We start from the raw sequence: 24,446 nt of genomic DNA, 5'->3' as shown, positions 1-24,446 counted from the left end.
GGTGCTACAGATCTATATTGTAACTATAAACATGTAGAAAAAAAAATTGAAAGTTATTCTATTTCCCATTTTCATGTTTGATAGATCATGACCAAGAAAAGGAAGTTACCAATTCCTTTTTAGTTCCTAAAGAATACAGAGGTTGCAAGCTAAAAAATGTGGGGTATCAATTTTTTTCTCTCCTTTTTTTATCTATAATAAAAATATTGAAAACTTGAGAAAAACGAAAATCTTCAGTATTTTTCTCATGACCAAACAATGCTATTGCCAAATAAATATTATGTAGTTTCAATCTGGAAGGAAACCACGAGGCTGCCGCTCAACAACAAATGAGCTATTATTAGTGGTCGGATTTGAATGACCAGTACTGTAGTGGTTCCAAAATTGCTAGAAGTATCACATGGTGATGGTCAAGCAGATACCTGAATGGAAACGGTCTCAGTTATTAGGTTAAGGATACGAATAGTTTTGAAAAAAAAAAACTAAAAAAAATAGTTCCATGAGAAAGAGACTGCCAGGACCACATAACAAATTCCAAAAGCCCAACAACGAGGTTTATAGAAGCTTAGCTCTTTTCAGATTGGGCCTTTTTGGAGTCAATTTTGGCCCATAAGCCCGCACAAAGGCCCATCTAGTAATCCACCACGAAGCGGCTAACAGAGCCGAAAAGATCCGAGCGGAGCCGGTGGGGATTCGGCTCGGCTGTAGAGAATGAGCTTGAGAGCAGCGACAGCAGAGGTAGAAGAAGATAAGATTATGAAGCCCCGCCTTACCTCTTGTTTTCCCTCCGCTCAACGGTCTTCGCCACTGATAGAATGAAATGAACTCTTCTCCTCCTTATCAGTAAGCTCCATTTTTCAGACACCCAACAAAACAATAAACGAAAAAGTTCCCATTTTTTTTTCTTTTTGTTCTTTTTGATGGTGATGATTGGTTTTTCAGTTCCTCTTCCTTTGGCTTTTTGTTTCTTCTTGATTGGTTGAAGCTCATGAAGGTTACTTTCTGCTGTGTTCCCCGTACTGGGTATCTGCCGGTCTTGGCGGGTCTTGAGTTTTTCGAGCTGATTTCGGTGTTTCGGATTAGTACTGGGTGTTCATACTTGCTGAATTTTGGGCTGTTTCAGTTGTTTTAATTTGACACTCTATGCTTTCCCAATTGAACTAAAATTGCTTCGTCGCCTCTCCGTAAAACATCGCTGCAATGTCCCGGCATTGGTTATGGGGAATGAGTCCGGAATTCTGGAACCGAGGTGTTAGCTGAAAAATTGACCAGAAAATTGAAAGTGGATACGCGGTTACTTTTGGTGAAGTTCGGGATTGAAAAGAGGACGAATTAAACAAAAATTTTGAAACATTGTGTAGCTTTGAAATGTGATGTGGTTTGCATGCAAAATTACATGTTAAAGTTGCAGAGTGATCGATAATGTTCCTTTGCCCCATATCTTCTGGCTATTGTTAATGTTGAAGTGGATGTCTTTATGCTGGGATAAACTTTTCGGTCAAACGAAGCATCTATTTTGTTCAAAAGTTGTGGAACTGGAAAGACAGAAGGAGACTTGGATGGTTCTTCATGTGATAGCATATAAATTGTGGTGTGTGAGAATTGTATACGTGAACTTCTGACATTTTTAGTGGGGACTTGGTGTGGTGCCTTTTACTTCTATGTTTATTGTTTGGATTGTGACCTGTAAGTGTCTTCGTAGCTTGCAAATGTTCACTGCTTAAATTTTGGTTGAAATAGCTTTGGAGATTTTCTAGACGCAGTTTGTGTCTGCATTTGCCCTTTCATTTTATTTTCTTCGACGAGGAATTGCTATGACTGATTAGGCAATAGTTGGAACAGCTTTCAGAGGATGTATGCTTACGTCTTTTATCTATTATTTCTCATGCTCAAGCTTTTTCAGGAAATTGGCAGCTCTGCTTGAAGTTTTGTTTGTTGAATACTTGTTTGCCGATGCCTTATTAATTTTGGTTCTATATGTGTAGGTGAAGGCTAAGGAACTTGCATCACATTGAGGTTTTTAGGAACTGAAAAAGAAAATGACACCTGTGGTTCCATCTTCTATGACCAATGTCTCACTTATTCCTGGAGTTGCCTTCACGGTGAGCAGGTGCAATAATTGTTCAACCCGTCAAAGTATATATAGGGTACGGGCAAAACAGAGATGTAGCCTTCCCCGGCCAGCATCTCGCAGACTCTTTCCCCACAACAGGATTGGGTTGGCAATACACTACAAACCTCGAAGTGATCATATAGTATTAGCCACGGGAACTGATGTGGCAGTGGAGGAACAAGATACCCCTGTCGCTGGTGAAGATTCTGGTGAGTCCGCCGAGGCTCCAACTGAACAGGAGGCAGGCCCTGCCCCTGCCGAGACAAAGCGATCGAGGGGCCCTCGAAAGAGTGAGCTGCCGCCAGTAAAGAACGAGGAGCTTGTTCCTGGCGCGACCTTTACAGGCAAAGTGAGATCCATTCAGCCCTTTGGCGCCTTTGTGGACTTTGGGGCTTTCACCGATGGTCTCGTTCATGTCTCGCAGTTGAGCAACAGCTTTGTTAAGGACGTTGGGAGCTTTGTCTCAGTCGGGCAAGAGGTGAAGGTGAGATTACTTGAGGCAAATACTGAGACAGGGCGAATCTCCCTCACAATGCGTGAAGGTGACGATTCGGGCAGTAAAACCCAGCAGCAGGTTGGCTCTACTTCCAATGGTGATAGCAGGCCCAGAACTCCGAGGAAAAATACTGGAGCAACAGGTCAGAAGAGAGCCGAAGCAAGGAAAGCCTCAAAATTTGTGAAGGGCCAGGAACTGACGGGGATGGTGAAGAATCTAACACGGTCCGGTGCCTTTGTGTCTCTTCCTGAGGGGGAAGAAGGCTTTCTCCCGACATCGGAGGAAGCTGATGGCGGGTTTGGCAGCATGATGGGTTCAACATCATTAGAAATTGGTCAGGAAGTTAATGTTCGGGTTCTAAGGATTGCCAGAGGACAGGTCACATTGACCATGAAGACGGAGGGAGATGTCGGGAAGTTGGACGCAGAACTCACACAAGGAGTTGTCCATACAGCGGTGAACCCCTTTGTTCTAGCATTCCAGAAGAATAAGGAGATTGCAGTGTTCCTAAATGAGAGGGAGAAGTTGGAGAAATCAGATAAAGCAGCTGCGGAAGACGAGGGCATCCCTGAAAGTGTAGAGGCAACCATGTCTGAGACTTCAGTTCAGACAGAGGTGAAAGAACAAGAGAGTTCTGAGAATCTGTCTCCAGAAGATAATGAACCGGCTGCTAGTTTGATAACTGAGGAGGTTCCTGCAGCAGATGAACTGAAAACTGATGAATCTGGTCAGAATAATCCGACTCCAGAAGTCAGTGAACCAGCTGCTAGTTTGGTATCCGAGGATGCCATTGCGAAAGCTGAAGCACAAGTAGAAGAAATTGTTTCTGAAGTTACCCAGGAAGTGGCAGTAGAGGAGAAGAGCAAATCTGAAGATGCTGTTGTGAAAGATGAAGTACCAGTAGAAGAAACTGTTGCAGAAGTTGCTAAGGATGTGCCAGTTGAGGACAAGAGCGAATCAGAGGATGCTGTCGTGAAAGATGAAGGACAAGTAGAAGAAACTGTTGCAGAAGTTACCGAGGAAGTGGCGGTTGAGGACAAGAGCGAAGCTGAGGATGCTGTCGTGAAAGATGAAGGACAAGTAGAAGAAACTGTTGCAGAAGTTACCGAGGAAGTGGTGGTTGAGGAGAAGAGCGAAGCTGAAGATGCTGTTGTGAAAGATGAAGGACAAGTAGAAGAAACTGTTGCAGAAGTTACCCAGGAAGTGGCAGTTGAGGAGGAGAATGAATCCGAGGATGCTGTTGTGAAAGATGAAGGACAAGTAGAAGAAACTGTTGCAGAAGTTACCCAGGAAGTGGCAGTTGAGGAGAAGAATGAATCCGAGGATGCTGTTGTGAAAGATGAAGGACAAGTAGAAGAAACTGTTGCCAGTGAACTGGCAGTTGAGGAGAAGAATGAATCCGAGGATGCTGTTGTGAAAGATGAAGGACAAGTAGAAGAAACTGTTGCCAGTGAACTGGCAGTTGAGGATATGGTGGAATCAAGCACATATGAGAATGGCACTGTTTCGAGCTCAGATGTACAAACTGATGTTTCTTCATCAGAAATTACAGGTTCGTACTTTGGTACTTAACATAACATTTTCGGGATATCCGGTAAATTTAAAGTATGTAATAGTCTTAGGCTATATCACATTTTGACTGTAGGGAGCGAAAACATTTCATCAGTTTGACGTCTGTGAAAACAGTAATCTTTGTGGCTTATTCTTTGCTATAACTTTTTATATGCAATATATCGTTCTGCATAACAAATTTGGCTCTGCGGCAGTTGATGAGAGTTATGTGACGAATAATATTCAAAAAAATAGTTTGTCAATACAGAGAGCTGACTGTTCATTTTAGTTTGATTATACAATAAAAGGATCCAAATTCATCTGACGACTGGATCCTTTATACAGAGAGCAAGGTCACTGAAGAACCCCAGGAGAGTCGGGTAGAGGAACCAGTAACTGCTGCTGCCACTGAATCTTCTCCAGATGCAACACCAGAAGATGAAAATGATGTGCCTGCTCCCGACGGAAATGGCAGCATTGCAGGTTCTAATGGACAAGGAAGCACTGATTTGCCCAAAGAAAGTGGGGTGCAAGGTATAGTTTGTGTTAGCTATTTTCGTGTGAAATCAATTTCTATGCAACATCAGATATGCAGCTAAATCTGTTTGATCTGGAAAAACTGAGAAATTTGTCAGTTTTTACTCCTCCTTTTTCCAAGAATGGGGATTGAAAATTGCGGAAGGTTTTCCAGTTCTTTTTCTTCTTATCTGATTTTAGAAGGACCTGATCAATGTTTATTGTCCTTGTTTGATATCATACTTCTGCAGCTAGCATTTCACCAGCCCTCGTAAAGCAACTGCGTGAAGAAACCGGAGCTGGGATGATGGACTGCAAGAAAGCTCTTGCAGAGACCGGAGGTGACCTCGTCAAAGCCCAGGAGTTCCTGAGAAAGAAGGGCCTAGCAAGCGCTGAGAAGAAAGCTGCACGAGCCACTGCTGAGGGAAGGATTGGCTCCTACATCCATGATTCACGCATTGGAGTCCTTGTTGAGGTCAACTGCGAGACTGACTTTGTCTCAAGGGGCGAAATTTTCAAGGAATTGGTTGAGGATTTAGCCATGCAAGTGGCAGCATGCCCTCAAGTCCGGTACCTCGTGACAGATGAAGTTCCAGCAGATATCGTGAGCAAGGAGAAGGAGATCGAGATGCAGAAGGAGGATCTTATGTCAAAGCCTGAGAACATAAGGGAGAGGATTGTGGAGGGGAGGATAAGGAAGAGGCTCGAGGAGCTGGCCCTTCTTGAGCAGCCTTATATTAAGAACGACAAAGTTGTAGTGAAGGACTGGGTGAAGCAGACGATTGCAACAGTTGGGGAGAATATCAAGGTGAAGAGGTTTGTAAGATTCAATCTTGGGGAAGGTCTGGAGAAGAAGAGCCAGGATTTTGCTGCCGAGGTGGCAGCCCAAACTGCTGCTAAAACCCAACCGAAACCTTCTCCTGCTGCGGAAGAGCAGAAGCCCGCCGCACCTGAAGCTGAGACAACCGCTTCAAAGTAAGTAATAAAGATTATAATAAGTGATTGGTGACATTCGGAAACTTATAATGCATGAATAGGTAATTGCTTAGTTATTAACATGACTATCATGTCTTTGATGGAGGAACGCTCAAGTATTAGCATGAAAATTGCATGGCTTGTCGACTTTCATTTACTAGTATTTCACATTATGACTTTTGCTGCTACAGGGCACCGACAGTAGCAGTCTCCGCAGCACTGGTCAAGCAGCTCCGGGAGGAGACAGGAGCTGGCATGATGGACTGCAAGAAGGCCCTAGCGGAGACTGGTGGCGATCTCGAGAAAGCCCAGGAGTACCTGAGGAAGAAGGGCCTCTCAACGGCTGATAAGAAGTCATCTCGACTAGCTGCAGAGGGCAGGATTGGGTCCTATATTCATGACTCCCGAATCGGGGTCCTGATTGAGGTCAACTGCGAGACCGACTTTGTTGGGCGGAGTGAGAAGTTCAAGGAACTCGTTGATGACCTGGCAATGCAGGTTGTGGCATGCCCCCAGGTCCAGTTTGTTTCTGTGGATGACATTCCCGAGGACATCGTGAAGAAGGAGAAAGAGCTCGAGATGCATAGAGAGGATCTGCAGTCAAAGCCTGAGAACATAAGAGAGAGGATCGTGGAGGGTCGTGTCTCCAAGAGGCTCGGAGAGCTCGCCCTGCTCGAGCAAGCCTTCATAAAGGATGACAGCATCCTAGTGAAGGATTTGGTGAAGCGGACAGTGGCTGCTCTCGGGGAGAACATCAAGGTGCGGAGGTTCATGAGGTTTACTCTTGGGGAATCAACCGAAGGAGATGCGGAAGCTAAGGAGGAATAGAGGTCGCCGTGTTTGATTTTCCGGTGCATCGGACCAATTTTTGAAGAGAAAAAGTTCTTACAGTCCAATTTTATGTGCAGTTGGTGACCTTAGCATTATTTCAAGTATACTATTTGGAGTTTATTCTGTGAAATACGTTGTTTCCACAATTGACAACTGAAATCCAGATCGATTGGCTTAATTCATCTTAATTTTCTCTTTAGTTCGCAAGTCGGAAAAGAAATTGCGACAAGTGAGGATACAAAATAAATGATCTTCAGTGCCTGTTGGGTCCTCGTTTGGCAAGCGGGGCAGGAGTCCATTCTTGCACCTTTAATCTCATCAGGTCACTATATTAAACAGAGTAACATCGATATGAGTTTCCGAGCCACTGGCTATAGCCACTCAGATAGCTGTGTTTCGTGAACTCGAAAGAGGGTGTAGAAGAATTTCTCATAGATCAGATTAATCATAACCATCGATTAGCACGGAATACATTGGATGGCATGGCATCAACAGATAACAGAGTTAAACGGGACCAAAGTTGCTGAGCAGCAAACCATGTAGTTATTTATATACTTCACAATATCGTAGTCTTGAACAGAGAGCAATCCAAATACGCAATTGGAAGGGTAAAAAACTTGGACATAGGCCTAGCAAAAACTCGTTAAAACTCTACCATACGTCTTTGCCTGCTACAAGAAGAGGTTTTTTTTTTTCCCGTTATCCTCCTTAATAGACAATTATCAAATATTTCAGAAACATACATAGACCGATAAGGCAGGAGACAGCTGGGACCAAGCAAGATCAGTTGAACTTCCGAGTACCACATTCTGAAGTACTCCCTCAAGGCCTTACCTTTGTTGTGGAATCATCTGAGGAAATTTAGCTGCGGGTTTTGCACTTGTCCATAGCTCTCGGGGCTGCAAGGGGCAGTAAGGGAAAGTACCATAAGTGGATTGAGGATTTTACAAGAGCAATTGATAAGTGAATGCAGGAATGTGGAGTATACCTAGCCCAATTGCATCCGAGCTTTTCATAATCCTAAGCTTCTTACAGGATTCAGTAAACATTCTGCAACAAAGGAATAGAGAACTTAAACGACTACTCATAGTATCATGGCTTTTGACTTGAAATAAGGGGAGGAATTTTCCAACCAATTACACGTCAAATGGTCAGAAGTAATGGACCTAGATCTTTGAGTTTGATGGACTTGATCTAAGTATAAACAGTAAATCAAAGTAGCCCATGTTTTGTCCGAGGAGTGGGATTGTTCGAGTTTTATATTTTCCAATAGGAAATTAAGCCAAATAAGAATCAAGTGCCTTGTATTGCACTTCATAAGACATTAGAAATTGCAAAACATCTCGTGAAATGCCATCCATGAAATATTTTTTTCTCATGTTCTTCACATTTTGGGATGAGAAAAATGACAAATTGGCAAGCTAAGAATGATTTTCGGGACCAAATGGCTATAATCTTTGAAAGCTGATTGGCTTCAGATTTTGAAGGCATCATGTAGGTGTTGATAAACACTAGCATCAACACACTAGATGTTTCCTGTGAAACTTGAAGAAATCGAATGATGAGTTCAGATTCTGAATAACGAAAGAGACAATTCTACTTACTCCCAAGGAACATCACCAACGAGCATCCAATCACCATCTTTGTCCTCGAATGTGAGCACATACTCAGATCCATGAAGAAGATCTGTTAATCCATTCTCATCCAATTGCCCTAAATTCATATACATTAAAATTACCATCTACATGCACATGTAAATATATTTCTATACTAGCAATATGCCCCTTATGAGTGCATGCGCAAAAATAAATAAATAAATAAAAGGGTCAATCGAATAAAGATTATCATCGGAAATCCCCGAATCTAATTTTCTCCTTTGCTGCATAATATAACAGCAATTTAGTTAATGAAATTTGTCAGACAAATCTAGCTTTTGAATTTCCATTTTTAGTATATTATATTGGCAGCATTCGTGACCAATAAAAACTTATAAGCTCATGAATACCAATAGTGAAGCAGCTGAACATCTTCTCGAGAGCAGAAGACAACTCTATGTAGCTTTTGTAGGTTTTGAGGTCAACTTTCCGGAGATATGGGGCGCCTTCCATGCTGACCTTCACATAGAGGCATCCTGATCCCAGTTTGCTCTCAGAATCCTCAGTGCTCTTTGGAGCCTGGAAACTCATGGAATTCTTCCGGAACGATCTAATTGGAGGCCAACCCACGACCTGAGCCCTGTTGCAATATGTGGAAGCGGAAATTCAAAGGATTAGTTACTGCATGATCATGGAATGAGACTTAAGAAGAAAAGATTTCCAATGAAAGGTCAGAACTCCTCCTTATATCCGGAAAGACATAAAGCAGGAGGAAGAAATGGAGTCTGCAAGAGAAGTTTCATGAGACAAAAATAGATCTTCCTCTGAGACCAAACGGAACAAGAACAATCTAGATGCATCTTTGGCAAAAAATTAATCTCCAGATGGTGTTTTATTTGTTATCTTTCTAATTTCTTGGTTCTCCCTGGCTGCATCAACTAAAGATGACCACAAAGGGAGGAACACATTATTAGTGACTAAGCATCCTGCAAACTGAACAAATCCCTGGCTCAGATTTCTTAAGGACCACCATTAACCATGCTTACCACAATATAATACACTCATGTCAATCAGATCTCAAAAGGATCTCCTGTACACTGTTCAACATAGACAGCCCTTTCATCCTCAGGATTATGCAGAAACATAAGCAGTCTATAAAGGAAACTCGCATAGAGATGCCACCTATAGAAGTTTGTTTAGCAAGAATTTGAACTCGAGAAAATGTAAGTCGAAACCCGTATACGAGCTAAAAACCGGTCATTTTCTCTCTTTGCTCACAGCATGAAGCAAATTCCTGAAAATGTTTTCCCTAAACTAAAATCAAAGGGTATCTTGGCATTAACTTCCAATCTCTTCTCCTAACCATTTTTATCTGAATATTTCGCACCAACATAATAGAAAACTTCCTCGGGAAAATTTGCAAAATTTCATCAGCCTATGCTACTTTTGAAGGACAAAGACATTATCAACTGGTAAAACTAATTATTAGAACCCAAAAAAAAAAAAGAATTCCAGAAGGAAAACTTACTTAGCAGCAGGAGATGGAACCTGAGGCTTCTTCTCAAGGCCCGGCTTCGGCGACGCCGGAGCGGGAACTCCATCTTTCCCGGCGGGAGCAGCCGACCCCGGTTTCCCGTCAAACCCCTTGACGGGTCTGCCGCTGAAGCCCCACTTGCCGGTGAAGTCAATGGCATCAGAGAACCCCCTCTTGGCCCCGGCGACAGAACCCTTGGCCGGGTCCCTTTCAGGCGGGGTCGACCCGGGCAACCCGAGCCTCAACTCGAGGCCCGACTCAGCCCTGTCTGACTCGGGGGAGGGCTTCTCCTTCTCCACGTCCTCCTCCTTCTTGTTCATGTTCTCATCAGAGCTCTCCAGGGGAGGAGCCTCTGACAAACCTATGTAATCATGCTCCTCAAAGGCAACAGACATCAAAGAACCTTAAATTGGTCGGAAACAGGAAGATGGTTTTCTTTTTTTCTATTTTTTTTGCAGGAAGGAGATGGAGGGAGAAGAGGCAGGAAGAACAGAGACAAAGGACCCTTGGGGTTCTACAAAGTTTGCATCTTTTCTTGGCTGGTTTGCTTTGCTCCTTACAACACTTTGCTGTGCGAGAAGGAAGAACAGATAGAGCAGAATACTGATGATAGAGAAGGAGCAAAAGAACAGAGATTGCAGAACATAAAAAGGAAAAGCAAAACACGGTGTAATGATAATCAAGAAAAAGAAAATCGAGCAATCACGCTAATTTGCATTATATTAAAAACTGGGATAGATTTATTTTTAATGGTCAATCCAGTTCGAATTGAATAATTGAAATTTCTTAAATTTTTAGATACCAAGGCATTCATCAATACGGTTATAAGGAAGGATTAGAGACCTACTATGACTATTATAATAATAAGAAAAAAAGTTAAATACTCATTAAAATAAAAGAAAAAAATTAAATAAATTGGCACGAAACTCCTACTACGAGGATCATCTTCATGGACGGACCTAGAATGTGAACATATGGGGCGAGATTCTAGGTAGGGTGAATAATGAGATAGTTTTTCTGAATTAGATGGTGGATATAAGAAATTTCATCAAAATTTAAAAAATTAAATAAAAATTTTCTTAATATGTGAAAATTATAGGGATGACCGCCACCTCCAAGCCACCTCGATCCATCCACCATCACCTTGGAACCCTTTGGATTAAACCTCATTCGTCTAAGAAAGAATAATTTTTTACGCCCCGTTTGGATTCAGAGTCATGTGATTTTAACTTTAACTTTAACTCAACACACTACACAACAAAAATACACATTTCTCAATTCAAAAATTTTAACTTTAACTTTAACTCAACACTACACAACAAAAACACACGTTTTCCAAGTTAAATTTATAATCACATTTCATTTGTCTTTTTCCACAATCAAAATTAAAATCAAAATCAAAGTAACTTTAACTCTGAATCCAAACGGCCCTATTAAATGTTTCTTAACGAAATAAGAGCAACTATAACCTTACTGTAAATGAATACACGACATATGGTTCATGAGTAGTCCACAAGATATACGCCACACTTGTGCTTGTATGTACCTAAGATTCATGGGTTCAGAAAGATAAACTGCTCTGTTTTGGAAAAAAAAAAAAGAGTCAAAGTACAAATGTTGTTCGTGAAATCTCAGATAACATACTTTACTTATTGTAGTTATGTTTCGTACTCACTGAAATTACTTCATTTATTCGATAAGTAAAATAGTGAGCAGTAGTAATAAAAATGAACAACCAACGCAATTACTGGCCCGTTATTGTAGCACTACCAAAGGCGGCGAAGAGCACACTTATAACAAATGATATTTTGACATAAATTCATAGAGAGGATTCAAACCTAGGAGCTTAGAGTAATAAAATCACACGAGAGTAAGTTTGAAACCACTAAATTATCATCTTTGATGGTTACTAAAATTACTTCATGGATAAGAATAAGTCAATGCTCTAATGGAGATTAATCTAAATCCATTTGTTAAAACAATCTTATCATCTTACTTAAAAAGAAAGGGGAAAAACAGAGAATATAGTAAATATGAAAGAGAAAGTGTTTAGATTCTCTTTAGGGTGCACAATTATATGTTTATGAGGAATATTATATTATTATATTGTGTTTTTAGAAAATTGGGGAGCAAAGCTTTTGTGTGGGCTACCACCCCGACAAGCCACAGAAAGTTGACCCTACACCCTTTACCTTTCCCGGACTGCCTCCGTTCCTTTTAGCATTTTTATATTAATAAAAATATTATTTCGGTTTATCCCTATTTTAAGTAATTTATAAATTAGGTGATAGCAATAATAATCTTTTTTTCTAAGGGAGAGGAATGCTTACTACTAACAGCATTTATCCAATTAAGGGCACTAGGATAGGACCAAAAAATCGGACCGTTAGAATTTAAGTGCGGAAGTGGTTCTCATTAGAGTTGCCGCCAATTTTGCAAAAACGATAATATAAATAAGATCTCATTAGAGTTGCCACCAATAACTTAATAAATCTATAAAAGTAGAGCAAAATTACCTTGAAAAGCAATTACTTTTCCACAAAAATGGTAAATTGTACTTTCAGTAAAAAAAATTTGGTGAGCACAACTTGATATACGAAAATCTAATATGTCGCGACTAATTCAAATTTGAGTTTGATATGATTTTTGCGAAATAAAATTCTCTATTTCATAAGACTCAAGCTTGAAATCTTGCTTCAGGGAAAAGATATCAGACGATCTAAACTGATCGAGATTGGTTGAACTTTTAGTATAATTACCTTTGAAAAGCAATATGTCTATTTTCATGTACAATGTTTCTACAAAAATTTTATCAAAAGTAACTAGATTACTAGCATATCTATACAGTAATAAATAAAAATATTTTTTTTTTCTCGAAAATAAATGAATATTGACAAGAACGGATAGAATGGAAAAATGTCCAACACGGTACATTACAAAGCTCAGAAAAAATAGTAGATCCACTTAGATCTCTACAAAGGAAGATATAATTGACTGAAGCACATCAAATAATTATAGATACAATTGTAGAGATATTTCCAGTAACTGTAGTTCATTCTTAATCTTTTGCAACTAAACTCTATATAGACCCTAGTGCAGACCGAGAAGCAGAGTATAGCGCAATCCATATAGAGACAACTATACAGGGAACTAGGGCCAATAGGAGTTTTGAATCGACACCCGTCACATGAACCCTTCACAGATCATACCTATTGATCAATTCAATCAACTAATTCCTAAATAGTCCAATCCCTAGACATTCAAACCAATTCAGTAAGGTTCTTTTGATCGGTTCAAACTAGCGGCAAATCCCTCTTAAATCTTTCTAAGCTAAGAATGGCAAACTCAAGCTTTATATGGAATTTGTGGATCAACTATCTTACAATGATTCCTGTGATACATTAACAAATAAAATAAAGAATTTAGTAGAATAATTAAGATAAACCCATGCACGTTTAGTTGAAAGATCATCATTCTTCCGAGCAAAAAACGAAAGATCGTCATTCTGAAAATTGAATTGGTTACTAAAACCATTATTGCTGTTATTAGTTTTCAAATAAGTTTCAGAAAATACTAACAAATATATGAAAATATGCCATTATTAGCCTATCTGAAGTGCCTCTTGTGCGCTATTAAAATAACTTGTAAAAGTCAATGCCCAATTTTTCTCATGAAAACTAATTGGGATGTTTAATATTTTTGATAGATACTGATACTATATATTCTTATGTTGTAATAAATATGGAAAAGTTAAATCTTTCATTGCATAGAGAGGACAACATAGATGATTAGACTGTGAAGGAGTGGGTTGTGGAGTTATTACCGTTGATTTTCTGGTACACAATATGTTATTCGAATAATAATTGTTTGGCAGTGTAATTATCAAAAAACTACCAAAAAGAAATATATATATATATATATATATATGATATGCATTGTATTGTTTATTTTTATAGTGGACGAAAGCGAACAATTAATCACGTGTTGCCTATAAATGTATATTTCGTTGAATTTCTAAACTGATGAAATGTACAAAAAAGGTGCAAGCAAATTAATTATGTGATACTGATTATACATCAACTAGGTGACCAATTTTATGAGACCTTTATAAAGGGAGCAGACGAGAGATAATTTGGGCAACTGAGATGAGATATCTTTCGGCATATTTGTTGTTTGGATGCAAAGCCAAAAAGAAAAAAGAGGGGAAAAATCGCAAAACCCTGAAAAAAGGTGAGAAAATTTTTGAAGAAAAAAGCTGAATTTATCAGATCAATCCCCCTTCCCCGCCCCCCAAAAAAATCAAAAACAGAGAGAGAGAAGAAGAAAAGAAAGCCATATGGCAGAGAAAAAGTGAAAAAAATAATTAATAATGGGTGGGGATCATGAGAAGGCAATTTGAGGTGACTAAGCAAAACATGTAAAAAAGTAAGGCATTTCTCTGGTGAAAGTGAAGTTACTCTGCTTTGTGGTTTTGTTGGTTCTTGGCTTTCAAGATTTGCTTGGACATTTCTTATGGAACTAGACAGCTCCGATGAATAATATTATGAAGGCATCTTCTTCTTTGTTATGTACGGAATTTAATCAATTCATGTACTATACATAGCTAGGCTATATATTTAATTTCCTTTCCTAGGATAGCTTTCCTTTCTTTCACCTAGATGACATTGTATATGTTGATTGTTCACAATGAATACAAACTAAGCTTTTACCCTCAATTCAGATTTGATATGGTATCACAGCGGTGGTCCATGATCGCCTATCTTGCCTCTTCTCGGTTCTAGTCGATCTTCACCTCTTGCAAGCCCCACTGGCTAAGCGTCTACAACCTCCTTTAAGAAATCCATCATCTTGCCGTCTGCCGACCTTCTAGTGGAGCATCATATTCATCTCAATACATTCGATGCAGCCTTCTTTACCCGTGTTGCAGCCTTCTCTATCCGCGTTGCAGCCACCTATTCAAACACTGCAATCATCTGCCATCTATTCCATATCTATCGTCTCAATTTCTCGCCAGCTCTTTGATAGTTAAGCTTCACGTATTCAATTGTAGACTCTTCCATGGCAAAGAAGGATTATTAGTCTGCATCCAGTAGGACCATTCTGCCTACACTCGCTTTCAACGCGTCCCACAACCTTGCCATGAATTCAGCAAATTACTCGAGTGGAGGCCAGACTCAGCTTCTAGCCCAGTCCGTCATGTCTCAGCTTGCAAGTCTTAGCTGAATTATCAATTTATTTGATGCCTAACTCCAACAATTGCTCAATATAAATGAACATGGTGATGGTGAGATCAAACAACTGAATGGTATGAAATTTTTACTCGTAACCTCGTACGTCGATTAGATAATTGATTCGGAAGCCTTGGTACACATGACACGTTGTTTGGATAATTTGTTTGATATTACAAAGTTTGATAATGGACAATTATTCATGTTCCCAATGGGACCACTCGTGCAACTTCTATAGGCAAAGTGGATTTCGGTGGCAGCCTAATTCTTCGTGATGTACTTTTCGTCTTAGATTTAAACTTTAATCTAGTATCCGTGGCACAATTATCTAAAAATTTCAATTATAGTGTGCATTACATTTCGGATATTTGCTTGATATATGACCGCACATCGGGGAGTACGATTGGAGTGGGTAAACTTCACCGAGGGGGAAGAGGGGTTCTAGTATCTACGTCAAGTGGCACCATTAGTTCAAGCGTTGCAAGCAACGAAAGCCGGCAGTGATGACATATGGCATAAGAGATTAGGTCATCCATCGACACAGATTCAGTTCAACGGTAGCATTCTTTCTATGAGCAATCCAGATAATAATGATATTTGCGACATTTGTTGTCACGCTAAGCAGACGTGTTCAAGATTCCCAATTAGAATGAGTAAGGCTCAATTTCCCTTTCAGTTGGTCCACTATGATATATGGGGACCTTATAAAGTTTCTTCTATTTCTGGCACTCGATATTTTATGTTTATAATGGATGATTACAACCGAGGCATATGGGTTTACCTCTTGCGTGAAAAATCTGAAGCGCAACGTTTCTTGATAAAGTTTTGCAAGATGGTCAAAAATCAATTTGACAGGACTGTCAAGACCTTCGGAAGCGACAATGGGCTAAAGTTCATAAGATGGGATCTCCAAGAATATTTCCTCAAACCCGGGATCATCCATCAAACATCATACATCGACACGCTTCAGCAAAACGGGCGAGTTGAGCACAAGCATCGTCACATCTTGAACGTGGCTCGAGCTATACTTTTCCAAGCTTCGTTATCGGTAGAGTTTTGGGGAGAATGTGTCATTACAGCCACTCATCTCATCAACCACATGCCATTCACAGTTTTGTCAGGAAAATCACCTTTGGAACTTTTGTTTTGGCAAAAATCGGATTATGGCCATCTCCGTGTTTTCGAATGCCTATGCTACACCTACAATAATCCTCATGTGAAAGACAAATTTGGCCAAAGATTAAGAAAGTGCATCTTTATTGGGTATCCCTTTGGTAAGAAAGGTTAGAGCGTGTACAGCCTCGAGAATCACGAGGTTTTTGTCTTTTGGGACGCTCGATTTTGCAAAGATCAGTTCCCTTTTACCTTTATGGAAGAATAGAATTCTAATTTTAGTCCTATTTTATTTATGGACACATCCGAACCACCAATTCAGGGGGGAGCAGCTTGAGCATAGGCTTAAGTCTGACCTGTTTTCTTCTGGTTGAAGGCTCGAGCAACCCAGATCTGGATCTGGCAGGCCCATTTCTATTGGTCTCTATGGCCCTGTGCATGCATCATTTGATCAAACACTTAACTCGGGTACCACCTCTATGTCTGAACTGTTTTGCTTTGTTTCACAACCTGCTCCATCTCCCGGTTCGACACCAGCGACTGCTTCGACTCCATTACCAGACTCAATTGTTTTTTCTTCTGATTTTATTGATTTGCATCATGCTACTGGTTTGTCTGATGAGGATGTCTTAGATTCTCTGCCTCCCATGACTAATCCCAATGCTACTAGTATTGCTCTCTCTAAAGCAAAGAGGACTCTCCGAGTGCCAAGCAAATATAAAGACTTTGTCTTTCATATTGCTCGATGCTTGGACCACCCTCTTCAACTCAACCCACTCCATCGGCCTCTTCAGGTACAATCCATCTTATAGAATAGTATCTCACTTATTTAGATATCGATTCCACACATGTCTTTTTTAGCCGGTTGATTCAGAGTTCGAGCCCAGGACTTATTTGCAGGCTGCCCGAGATAGGCGGTGGCGTTTAACCATGTAGGAGGATATTCGAGCCTTGGAAGATAATAGGATTTGGATAATTGAGTCTTTGCCTTTGGCAAGCGACACATTGCTTACAAGTGGGTTTACAAGATTAATTGACAGGCTGACGGAAGTGTGGAGAGCTACAATGCTCCTATCGTGGCGAAAGGCTTTACCTAGGTAGATGGTGTAGACTTTCGTGAAACTGTTGTCCTGTTGCGAAACTGGTCACTATTTGTTGTTTGTTGACAGTTGAGATTACAAAGAGCTGGGCCATGCATCAACTTGACATCAACAATGCGTTCCTTCATGGAGACTTGGATGAGGAGGTAGACATGTCACTTCCTCCATGTTTTCATTCATCTCATTCTAATCAAGTCTGCACCAATGAAAATCAATTTATGGTCTCCATCAGGCTTCCCACAATTGGTACTCTAAGTTCGTCATTTCATTATTTCATTATGGATTTCGATGGTCGAAGGCAGATCACTCCTTATTTACATTCACATGCGGGGGCATATTTCTTGATGTCCTAGTCTATATGGATGATATAATTCTCGTTAGTAAAAACTCGAAGCGTTACGACCTGTTTAAGCACTATCTTCATCATTGCTTTCGCTTCAAAGACCTTGGGCCTCTATCCTATTTTCTGGGCATTGAAGTTATCCGTGCCGATTCTAGTCTTTTCCTAAGTTAGAGAATTTGTTGGATATTCTTACTGAATCTGGTATGCTTGGTTCTAGACCTACTCACTTCCCTATGGAGCAGCAACATCACGTCCCTCATAACAGTGGTGATTCTATTCCTGATCCAGCACAATATCGTCGCTTAGTAGGTCGTTTGTTATATCTGACAATCAACAGACCTGAGCTATGTTATCCTATTCACGTACTTTCACAGTTTTTACAGGATCATCGACAGGGTCACTGGGACGCAGCTATGCTTGTTCTTCGGTATCTTAAGCAATCTCTAAGCCAATGAATTTTTCTGCGACCTACTTCTCTACAGTTGATCGCCTATTATGATGCTGATTGGGCAAGCTGTCCTATGACTCGTCATTCTCTAGCTGGCTATTTTGTAACATTGGGTGGCAGTCCTATCTCTTGGAAGACTAAGAAGCAGACTGCGGTTTCTAGATCTTTTGTTGAGGCTGAGTATCGTGCCATGGCTTCTACTGTCAGTGAGCCCTTATGGCTTCGCAGTCTACTTCATTTTTTGGGAATTCAACCTTCGGGTTCTATGACTGTTTTCTATGACAATCAGGCCGCCCTTAACATCTCGTCCAGTCTGGTGTTCTACAAGCGTACGAAACATATTGAGATATATTGCCATTTTATCAGGCACTACATACGCTATTGCCACTTCTCATATTTCCATGCGTGATATTTTCACAAAAGCGCTTGGACGTGACCGCTTCCATTTTCTCCTCGGCAAGTTGGGAATTTGGAATTCTCATTCTCCAACTTGAGGGGATTATTATGACAATATTTTATTCTTTGTTATGTACCGTATATAATCAATGCATGTACTATGCATAGCTAGGCCATATATGTAATTTCCTTTCCTAGGATAGCTTTCCTTTGTTTCTTCTAAACGACATTGTATATATCGATTGTTCACAGTGAATGCAAGCTAAGCTTTTGCCCTCATTCAGATTTGATAAAGAATTGTTTTTTTTTTCTGATAGATAAATCGGAACTACTCTCTAGTAAGTAATTCAATCATGAAAGCTCATACACAGATTTAGACAAGAAAAAGGCAAGAAAAACATATTTGTCATGCAAAAATATAGTTGTACATGATACATCCATTGATCTGGTTAGTGGCAAGGATTAGTATTGAGCGAAATCTGAATACCCCTAATTATCAAAACATATAAGCCTGATGTATTTAGATGTCAATTCATAAAAGATATCATAAAGGCTAAGCTTAAGCTTAGTTTAATTCACATTTGAAAAGAAATGTGAAATAAGATTACATTATCATACCTCAAGAGGATAAACATCTTTTTTTTCAATAAGACTATTAAGTAGTTTGTTGACGCCTAAGATAATCCTCATTCGATGATCAAACCGCATTTACCACAATGATGAAAATATAGTCTATTAAAAATCTAAGGAAAATTATTTTTCGGATGAAAAACTGTGAATCACTCTGTCTGTTAAATTGCTCCTAATTTTCTATATAATTATACTCTTCGTGAGTAATTCAGCTAATCGGAAGAAATAGCAAATCTCAATAACCTAATTAACACCAACTCCCCGTTCCTTCCTCAATTTTCCTTGTCATTCAATTACCAAAAACAAGGTAAAAAAAAAAAAGCCTTTTCGTGTGCATAAATTTTCCTCCTAATTTGAACTTTTTGCACGGCTTTAAAGGGAGTCCACGCAAAACGGATGGGTTGTTAGGGGACAAAACGGCGTTATGTGTTGAAGGTGACGGCCTTTCCAAAATAGACCCGTCGGTCACATGCGTGCTAGTTCCGCACGCACTACACGTGTCCGTACATTACGGGCTGCCGGTCCTCATGAATGACATACATGACATGTAAGAACACACGCTTAGTGTGTGTGTTTTTTTTAACCTTAGTATTTAAAAGACCATTATATTTCGATTAATTCTGTTTGAATTGCGTGGTCTCACTAAGAGATAAATTTATCATAATATGAATTTTCTCCATTTATATCTCGTGTAATTTTGAAATATTTTTTGACTTTATAGTCTATAATTTTAAAACATTTATGGTCAGATCATTGATCAACATTTTCTTCGAGAAACCATCAATATGGTAAGCCAGCATGAATGGTCTTACATCTAATTACTTGCCTGTTCGGAAATGTACTAGGTTAGTTGAGGTGCGTATACTAGCCGACCTAGAAACCTCCTCTCCGTTAATGCAGGTGAAATTTAATAAATACTAGTGAAACTCCCCGCGCTTCTTAATAGAAGATGATTTCTTCTTATTATAATACAATATAAATTCCTCAATAATGACCATAAAAAAGTTAGTCATGGTATATAAATATCATTGATATGTGACTCAACAATTAACTATATAACAATAGTTAACAAAGTTATAGAGATATTAGCATAATTGAAATATCACGTGATTTAGAAACTGTTGTTTGAATTATTGTTTCAAATATCATAATTTAGAAATTGGTAAAAACATCTTAATTCAAATACATTTATATATATTAACAAAAAAAGAATATTAAATTACTACCATTAATACATTTATTAACATGATTGAATTTCCGAGATATTAAATGTTAGTAAATTTGTTGTTGAATATGAAATTCTCTTTATAAAAAATTTAAAAGTGGCATTGATTTAAAAGTAACTTATTTGAAACAAATTAATTTAAAAAATTAAACAAATAGGTCCTAATTAGTTTACATTTTGATATCTTATATTATCTAAATCCCACCACTTAATACTTATTATATATATATATATATATATGTACGTAGAAGGCTTCCCTTTTTTTCCAAATAAATTTAAAAAAATCATATTTCTTTAACTCTATGAATGGCATGTGAAGATTTAGGAGAGTTCCCTTGACACTCTCTTTTAGCCTAATATATAGATTTAGATATAGATTAGATGATGCATGCATGCTCCTTCCCCGATGAGAATTTTCAAATTAATGACTAACGTCCAGAAGTGTAGGTTCATCGTACTTACTTTGCCAGATACGAAGATGTTTAAGATTGGTAATTAGCTACAGTTGATCGAACCCATTGATTAGAGTGGATAAAACAAACGGATTCATGGTTTAGAGATGTTATCAATGGTTAATGTCGGGGTGATCGCAGACCAAAGCCATTGAAATTGTTTTCAAGTAATTGTCTCTCTAGGTGGCTTGAGCTTTGGGGTTCTAACCTTATATTTAGTATTTAATTAAAAGAAAAAAAAACTCTCTGAAATTAAAAATAAATAAATAATGAGGTGTAGATAATTTCGATCATGGTTGAACTTGTAACACTTGAGTTACCATGAAGACTCGTACTATTGTGTTGTACCCATTTCCAACTTAAATTTTTTTTTGGTATGTCAACTCATTTAATTTATTAGCTAAAGAATTAATAACAAAAAAAATTCAAAACTTTTCATAGTTTAACAATTTTAATACGAACTTCTTTTTTTAGCTAATTAAATCACAAACTACCGATTTGATAACAATGTTAGTACATCGTCAGTTTCTCCTTTAATTTTATATGGAATTGCTGACGTGTACATGACGGTAGCACGTGGCACATGGTAATTTACCGAGTGGGTCTCACTTTTAAAAAATATATATATTTTTTGAAAATTTTAAAAAATATCAAAAAAGAAAAAGAAAACTTGCAAGTGAGGAGAGGAGGTGGCCGGCGGTGGTGGCCTCGACGCCAACCACCGCCCCCCCCCCCCCCCAACTGGGATCGGCAGCAACCTCTGTTGTCGCCGGCGACCCCAATTGGGAGGGTGGGGGCCGGCGTCGAGGCCCCCACCGGTTGGAACCAAAAACTCCTAATCTACCCCTCCAATTGGGGTCGTCAACGACCCCAATTGGGGTGATGGAGGCCGGAGTCGAGGCCCCCACCTGTTAGAATCGAAAAAACTCCCGAAATTGGGGGTCGAGGCTCCCACTGTCGGCCACCTCTCCTCCTCTTCATAATCGTCCGGCCTTTTTTCCTTTTTTGTTATTTTTTAATTTCCAATTTTTTTAAATGTGGGACCCACTTGGTCAATCATAGTGTGCCATGTGGCACCGTCATGTACGTGTCAACAATTCCAGTTAAAATTAATTGAAATATTGACGGTGTGCTACCATTGTTATCAAATCGGTAGTTTGTGATTTGATTGGTTAAAGAAAAATGTTCATGCTAAAATGTGAAAATTTTGAAATTTATTTGATTGTTAACCTTTTACTAAACGACCCAGACTTGGCTTGATCTTTGTCTATCTTCTTCCTAATTTAGTCATAGAAAATGATGCATTTTTGCTTCAAATGCAGCTGGATATTATTGAATTGATTGACAAACACTTCAACTTGCTTCCATCCATAATTGATTTCTATTTGCTGATCCTTGGAGACGAGGATCTCATTCTTCTTTCCTTTTTTTCCTTTATAAAAATTGGTTTCTTTTCCACAGTTAACCAAATTATCACCATATCCATGCAACTGGGTGAGCCACGGATAGCATACCGAGGCAGCAATCGGTTCTCTGCTCCTTTCGTGATAGAGCGACGGGATTTTTGAGCATTCGAATGAATGCCACCGCGAGATGAGTCATTTAACACTTATGATAAGGGTCAAGTGAAAATGAAATGGCATATAATGAAACAAAATGCGATTACCGTGAATTTTTGTTCATTTATCGAACTCAAAACACAATGGAAGAGATTATCCCACAGAAATAAATTCTCTGAAGAAAATTATCATTGAAAAAGAAGACTCAATTCAATAACACTCGATTTCAAGTTTGAATTAGATTCGATTTTTGTCAGTGCAGCTGCGTATCTTATTGTTTAGGCTGTGGCCTTCTTCGTAATCGGGAAACGGCGGCCATTTCTCATATTACAGCTTGCAAGAACTTGAAGATTTCATGATGGCACAAATGATGGCAAGGGAGAAAGGGAATCCCCAAGGTGGGCCCAAAAGCGGAGTCGGGGCCCATCGGGCAATAGCCGTATATTGTTTGGCGGGCCCCCTAAAAAGAGCAAAGAAAGCAGAGTACTGTCATCGAGCAGTGTTCCGAAAAGGATAGTGATCAGGCCCCACCCCCCCAACCCAACTTCTTTCCTCGTCAGGCTCAGTTGCTTTCTTCTTTCTAATTTCCCCGACTACCACCTCAGAACATTTGGAGTGTCCAAATCCCGGTATAAATATCTATGAACAGTCATCGATTAACAAATTTATAGTACAAGAGCTCAAAACTCAGTGAAAACACGATCAAAATCAAATTAACATTGACATGAGAATTAGGTTCTCATAATATTATATAAGTTGAGAATATTTTAGGGATTGAACTTCCCACTGGTGTTAGATGGGGTGAAATCCTCTTTAGACACTTATGTCGTGCGAAAATCCCATGATGTGTTGTTGGATGTACGATACTGCTATAGACTGTCCCTTTTGCTTGCGGTGGGAGCTTGTGGGTGCTCTCCCTTAGCCTGCTAGATTAATTGCATGCTTGAGCTTGAGGACGTACGACGACAATTGATAAATGCTATTGCAGTCCGATGGTGCAAAGGTGTTAAACATGCTCCATTTGTGAGATTTGTGTACACCAATACAGTGAAAAACGAACGAGGATATTACCCAAAATTTTATTGAACTACGAGTTTTGAGCAACCAAACAAGAAACTTGATTTTTTTTTTTATAGCTAAGTAAGAAACTTGAAATCTATATACCTTATAGTCATACCATAATATAATAAACGATTGATAGAGCTTGAGAGAGGGGTGTAGTAATAAAGAAAAAAGAAAAAGAAAAGAAGGGATTGTAGTACAATAATATACATCTTCATCTAGTAATATGGATGTTTCATGTTCCATTATTGTAGTAAGACTATCATATCCATTAGTAGATTTTTATTTTTTTTTTATATTATAATTTTTATGAATCTCTCTCTGTTTTTTTTCGATTATATTGGGAGGTGGTATAATAATATAGAGATCCTAATACGAGACCATATTCAATTTCACTCTCCTTCCCTGCCCTTACCCTCTCTGTCACGACTACAACTCACATAGACAGGTACACAAAAATCCCATCAAGAGGCTACCATCAAGTGGGTACTCTCTCCTAAGTTGAGAGCTTCTCTCACTAACTCTTCCCGTTGTTGGAAGCATTAAATCATCTCCTTCCCATCTCATTCTGTGTAATATCCGCGATCTTCTTTGCAACACAGCTCAAGAAACGTCCGCGATCTTCCTTGCAACTTTCATTTGTTACAGCATCTACTAAACTCTGCAGCAACATTTATCTCCTGCCACCCAATCCCAAATCACCAACCAGCAAACATTCATGATTTGATTCACTCAATAACTACATCCATCAACCGATCTACTTCCCCTCAGCACAAACCAATTAACCCCACTTCACTCCCTGCTTCATTCATTGCAAAACCATAGCTATTAATGGCACTCACTGCTATACAAAGCAACCAATACCCATCATCCCGAAGGCCACAAATAGCATCCTGCAACCTAAACACCTCAAACAACCCCTTCCATCCTTCTTCCGCCACCATCCCCCTTGCAACCACAAGATACCCCACCACCACCAATGGAACCCACTAACCTGGATAACTCCTTGTCTGAAATATTCTCATCTCAGATGTCCATGGCCCACAACCAAGAGGTGATCAACCTGAGCACCAACGAGGAGGAATAAGAGGAAGAGGAAGAAGCACACAAATCCATCACTCTAACCCTTCTCATCAAACCTTTTGGCTTTAAACCCCTTCCTTCGAAAGCGATCGTACCATGCCTTCTATAAACCTGGAACACGAAGAAAAGAGTCACAATTATACCCAAGAAATACTAAGACGAAATCCTGGTCTGCTTATTTATTGATAAAAAAGAC

General features: G+C 39.3%; 2 protein-coding genes across 3 annotated transcripts; one reads left to right on the top strand and one right to left on the bottom strand.

Moving 5' to 3' along the window:
* The first annotated feature begins 699 nt into the window (after positions 1 to 699).
* On the top strand, positions 700 to 6,670 carry LOC116198187. 2 transcript variants are annotated; one of them, XM_031528539.1, is made up of 5 exons: positions 700 to 843; positions 1,986 to 4,161; positions 4,506 to 4,694; positions 4,928 to 5,651; positions 5,843 to 6,670. In XM_031528539.1, the coding sequence occupies exons 2-5, from the start codon at positions 2,040 to 2,042 to the stop codon at positions 6,477 to 6,479; spliced, it is 3,672 nt and encodes a 1,223-aa protein (XP_031384399.1). In that variant the 5' UTR covers positions 700 to 843; positions 1,986 to 2,039; the 3' UTR covers positions 6,480 to 6,670. The 2 variants fall into 2 exon arrangements, with proteins under 2 accessions (XP_031384399.1, XP_031384400.1); XM_031528540.1 differs by lacking the exon at positions 700 to 843 and adding an exon at positions 858 to 994.
* Positions 6,671 to 6,993: 323 nt separating this feature from the next.
* Positions 6,994 to 10,272, bottom strand: LOC116198189 (auxin-responsive protein IAA27-like). The gene is made up of 5 exons (XM_031528541.1): positions 9,606 to 10,272; positions 8,488 to 8,717; positions 8,087 to 8,195; positions 7,471 to 7,532; positions 6,994 to 7,381 (listed from the first exon to the last, which is right to left on the bottom strand). The coding sequence occupies exons 1-5, from the start codon at positions 10,004 to 10,006 to the stop codon at positions 7,344 to 7,346; spliced, it is 840 nt and encodes a 279-aa protein (XP_031384401.1). The 5' UTR covers positions 10,007 to 10,272; the 3' UTR covers positions 6,994 to 7,343.
* Between the last annotated feature and the right edge of the window lie 14,174 nt (positions 10,273 to 24,446).

Source organism: Punica granatum, chromosome 2 (assembly GCF_007655135.1).
Source record: "Punica granatum isolate Tunisia-2019 chromosome 2, ASM765513v2, whole genome shotgun sequence".
NCBI lineage: Eukaryota > Viridiplantae > Streptophyta > Magnoliopsida > Myrtales > Lythraceae > Punica > Punica granatum.
Note: the sequence above shows the minus strand (reverse complement) of the source record. Positions and strands in the feature narration are given on the sequence as shown.

Bases quoted from the DNA above. Each gene is read 5' to 3' on its own strand.
- LOC116198187 (XM_031528539.1), top strand. From the start codon at position 2,040: ATGACACCTGTGGTTCCATCTTCTATGACCAATGTCTCACTTATTCCT. The intron at 4,162-4,505 runs GTTCGTACTTTG...TCCTTTATACAG, and splicing joins TTCTTCATCAGAAATTACAG to AGAGCAAGGTCACTGAAGAA. The intron at 5,652-5,842 runs GTAAGTAATAAA...TTGCTGCTACAG, and splicing joins GCTGAGACAACCGCTTCAAA to GGCACCGACAGTAGCAGTCT.
- LOC116198189 (XM_031528541.1), bottom strand. From the start codon at position 10,006: ATGTCTGTTGCCTTTGAGGAGCATGATTACATAGGTTTGTCAGAGGCT. The intron at 8,196-8,487 runs GTATTCATGAGC...ATATGAATTTAG, and splicing joins GTTCAGCTGCTTCACTATTG to GGCAATTGGATGAGAATGGA. The intron at 7,382-7,470 runs GTATACTCCACA...TGCCCCTTGCAG, and splicing joins CTCGGATGCAATTGGGCTAG to CCCCGAGAGCTATGGACAAG.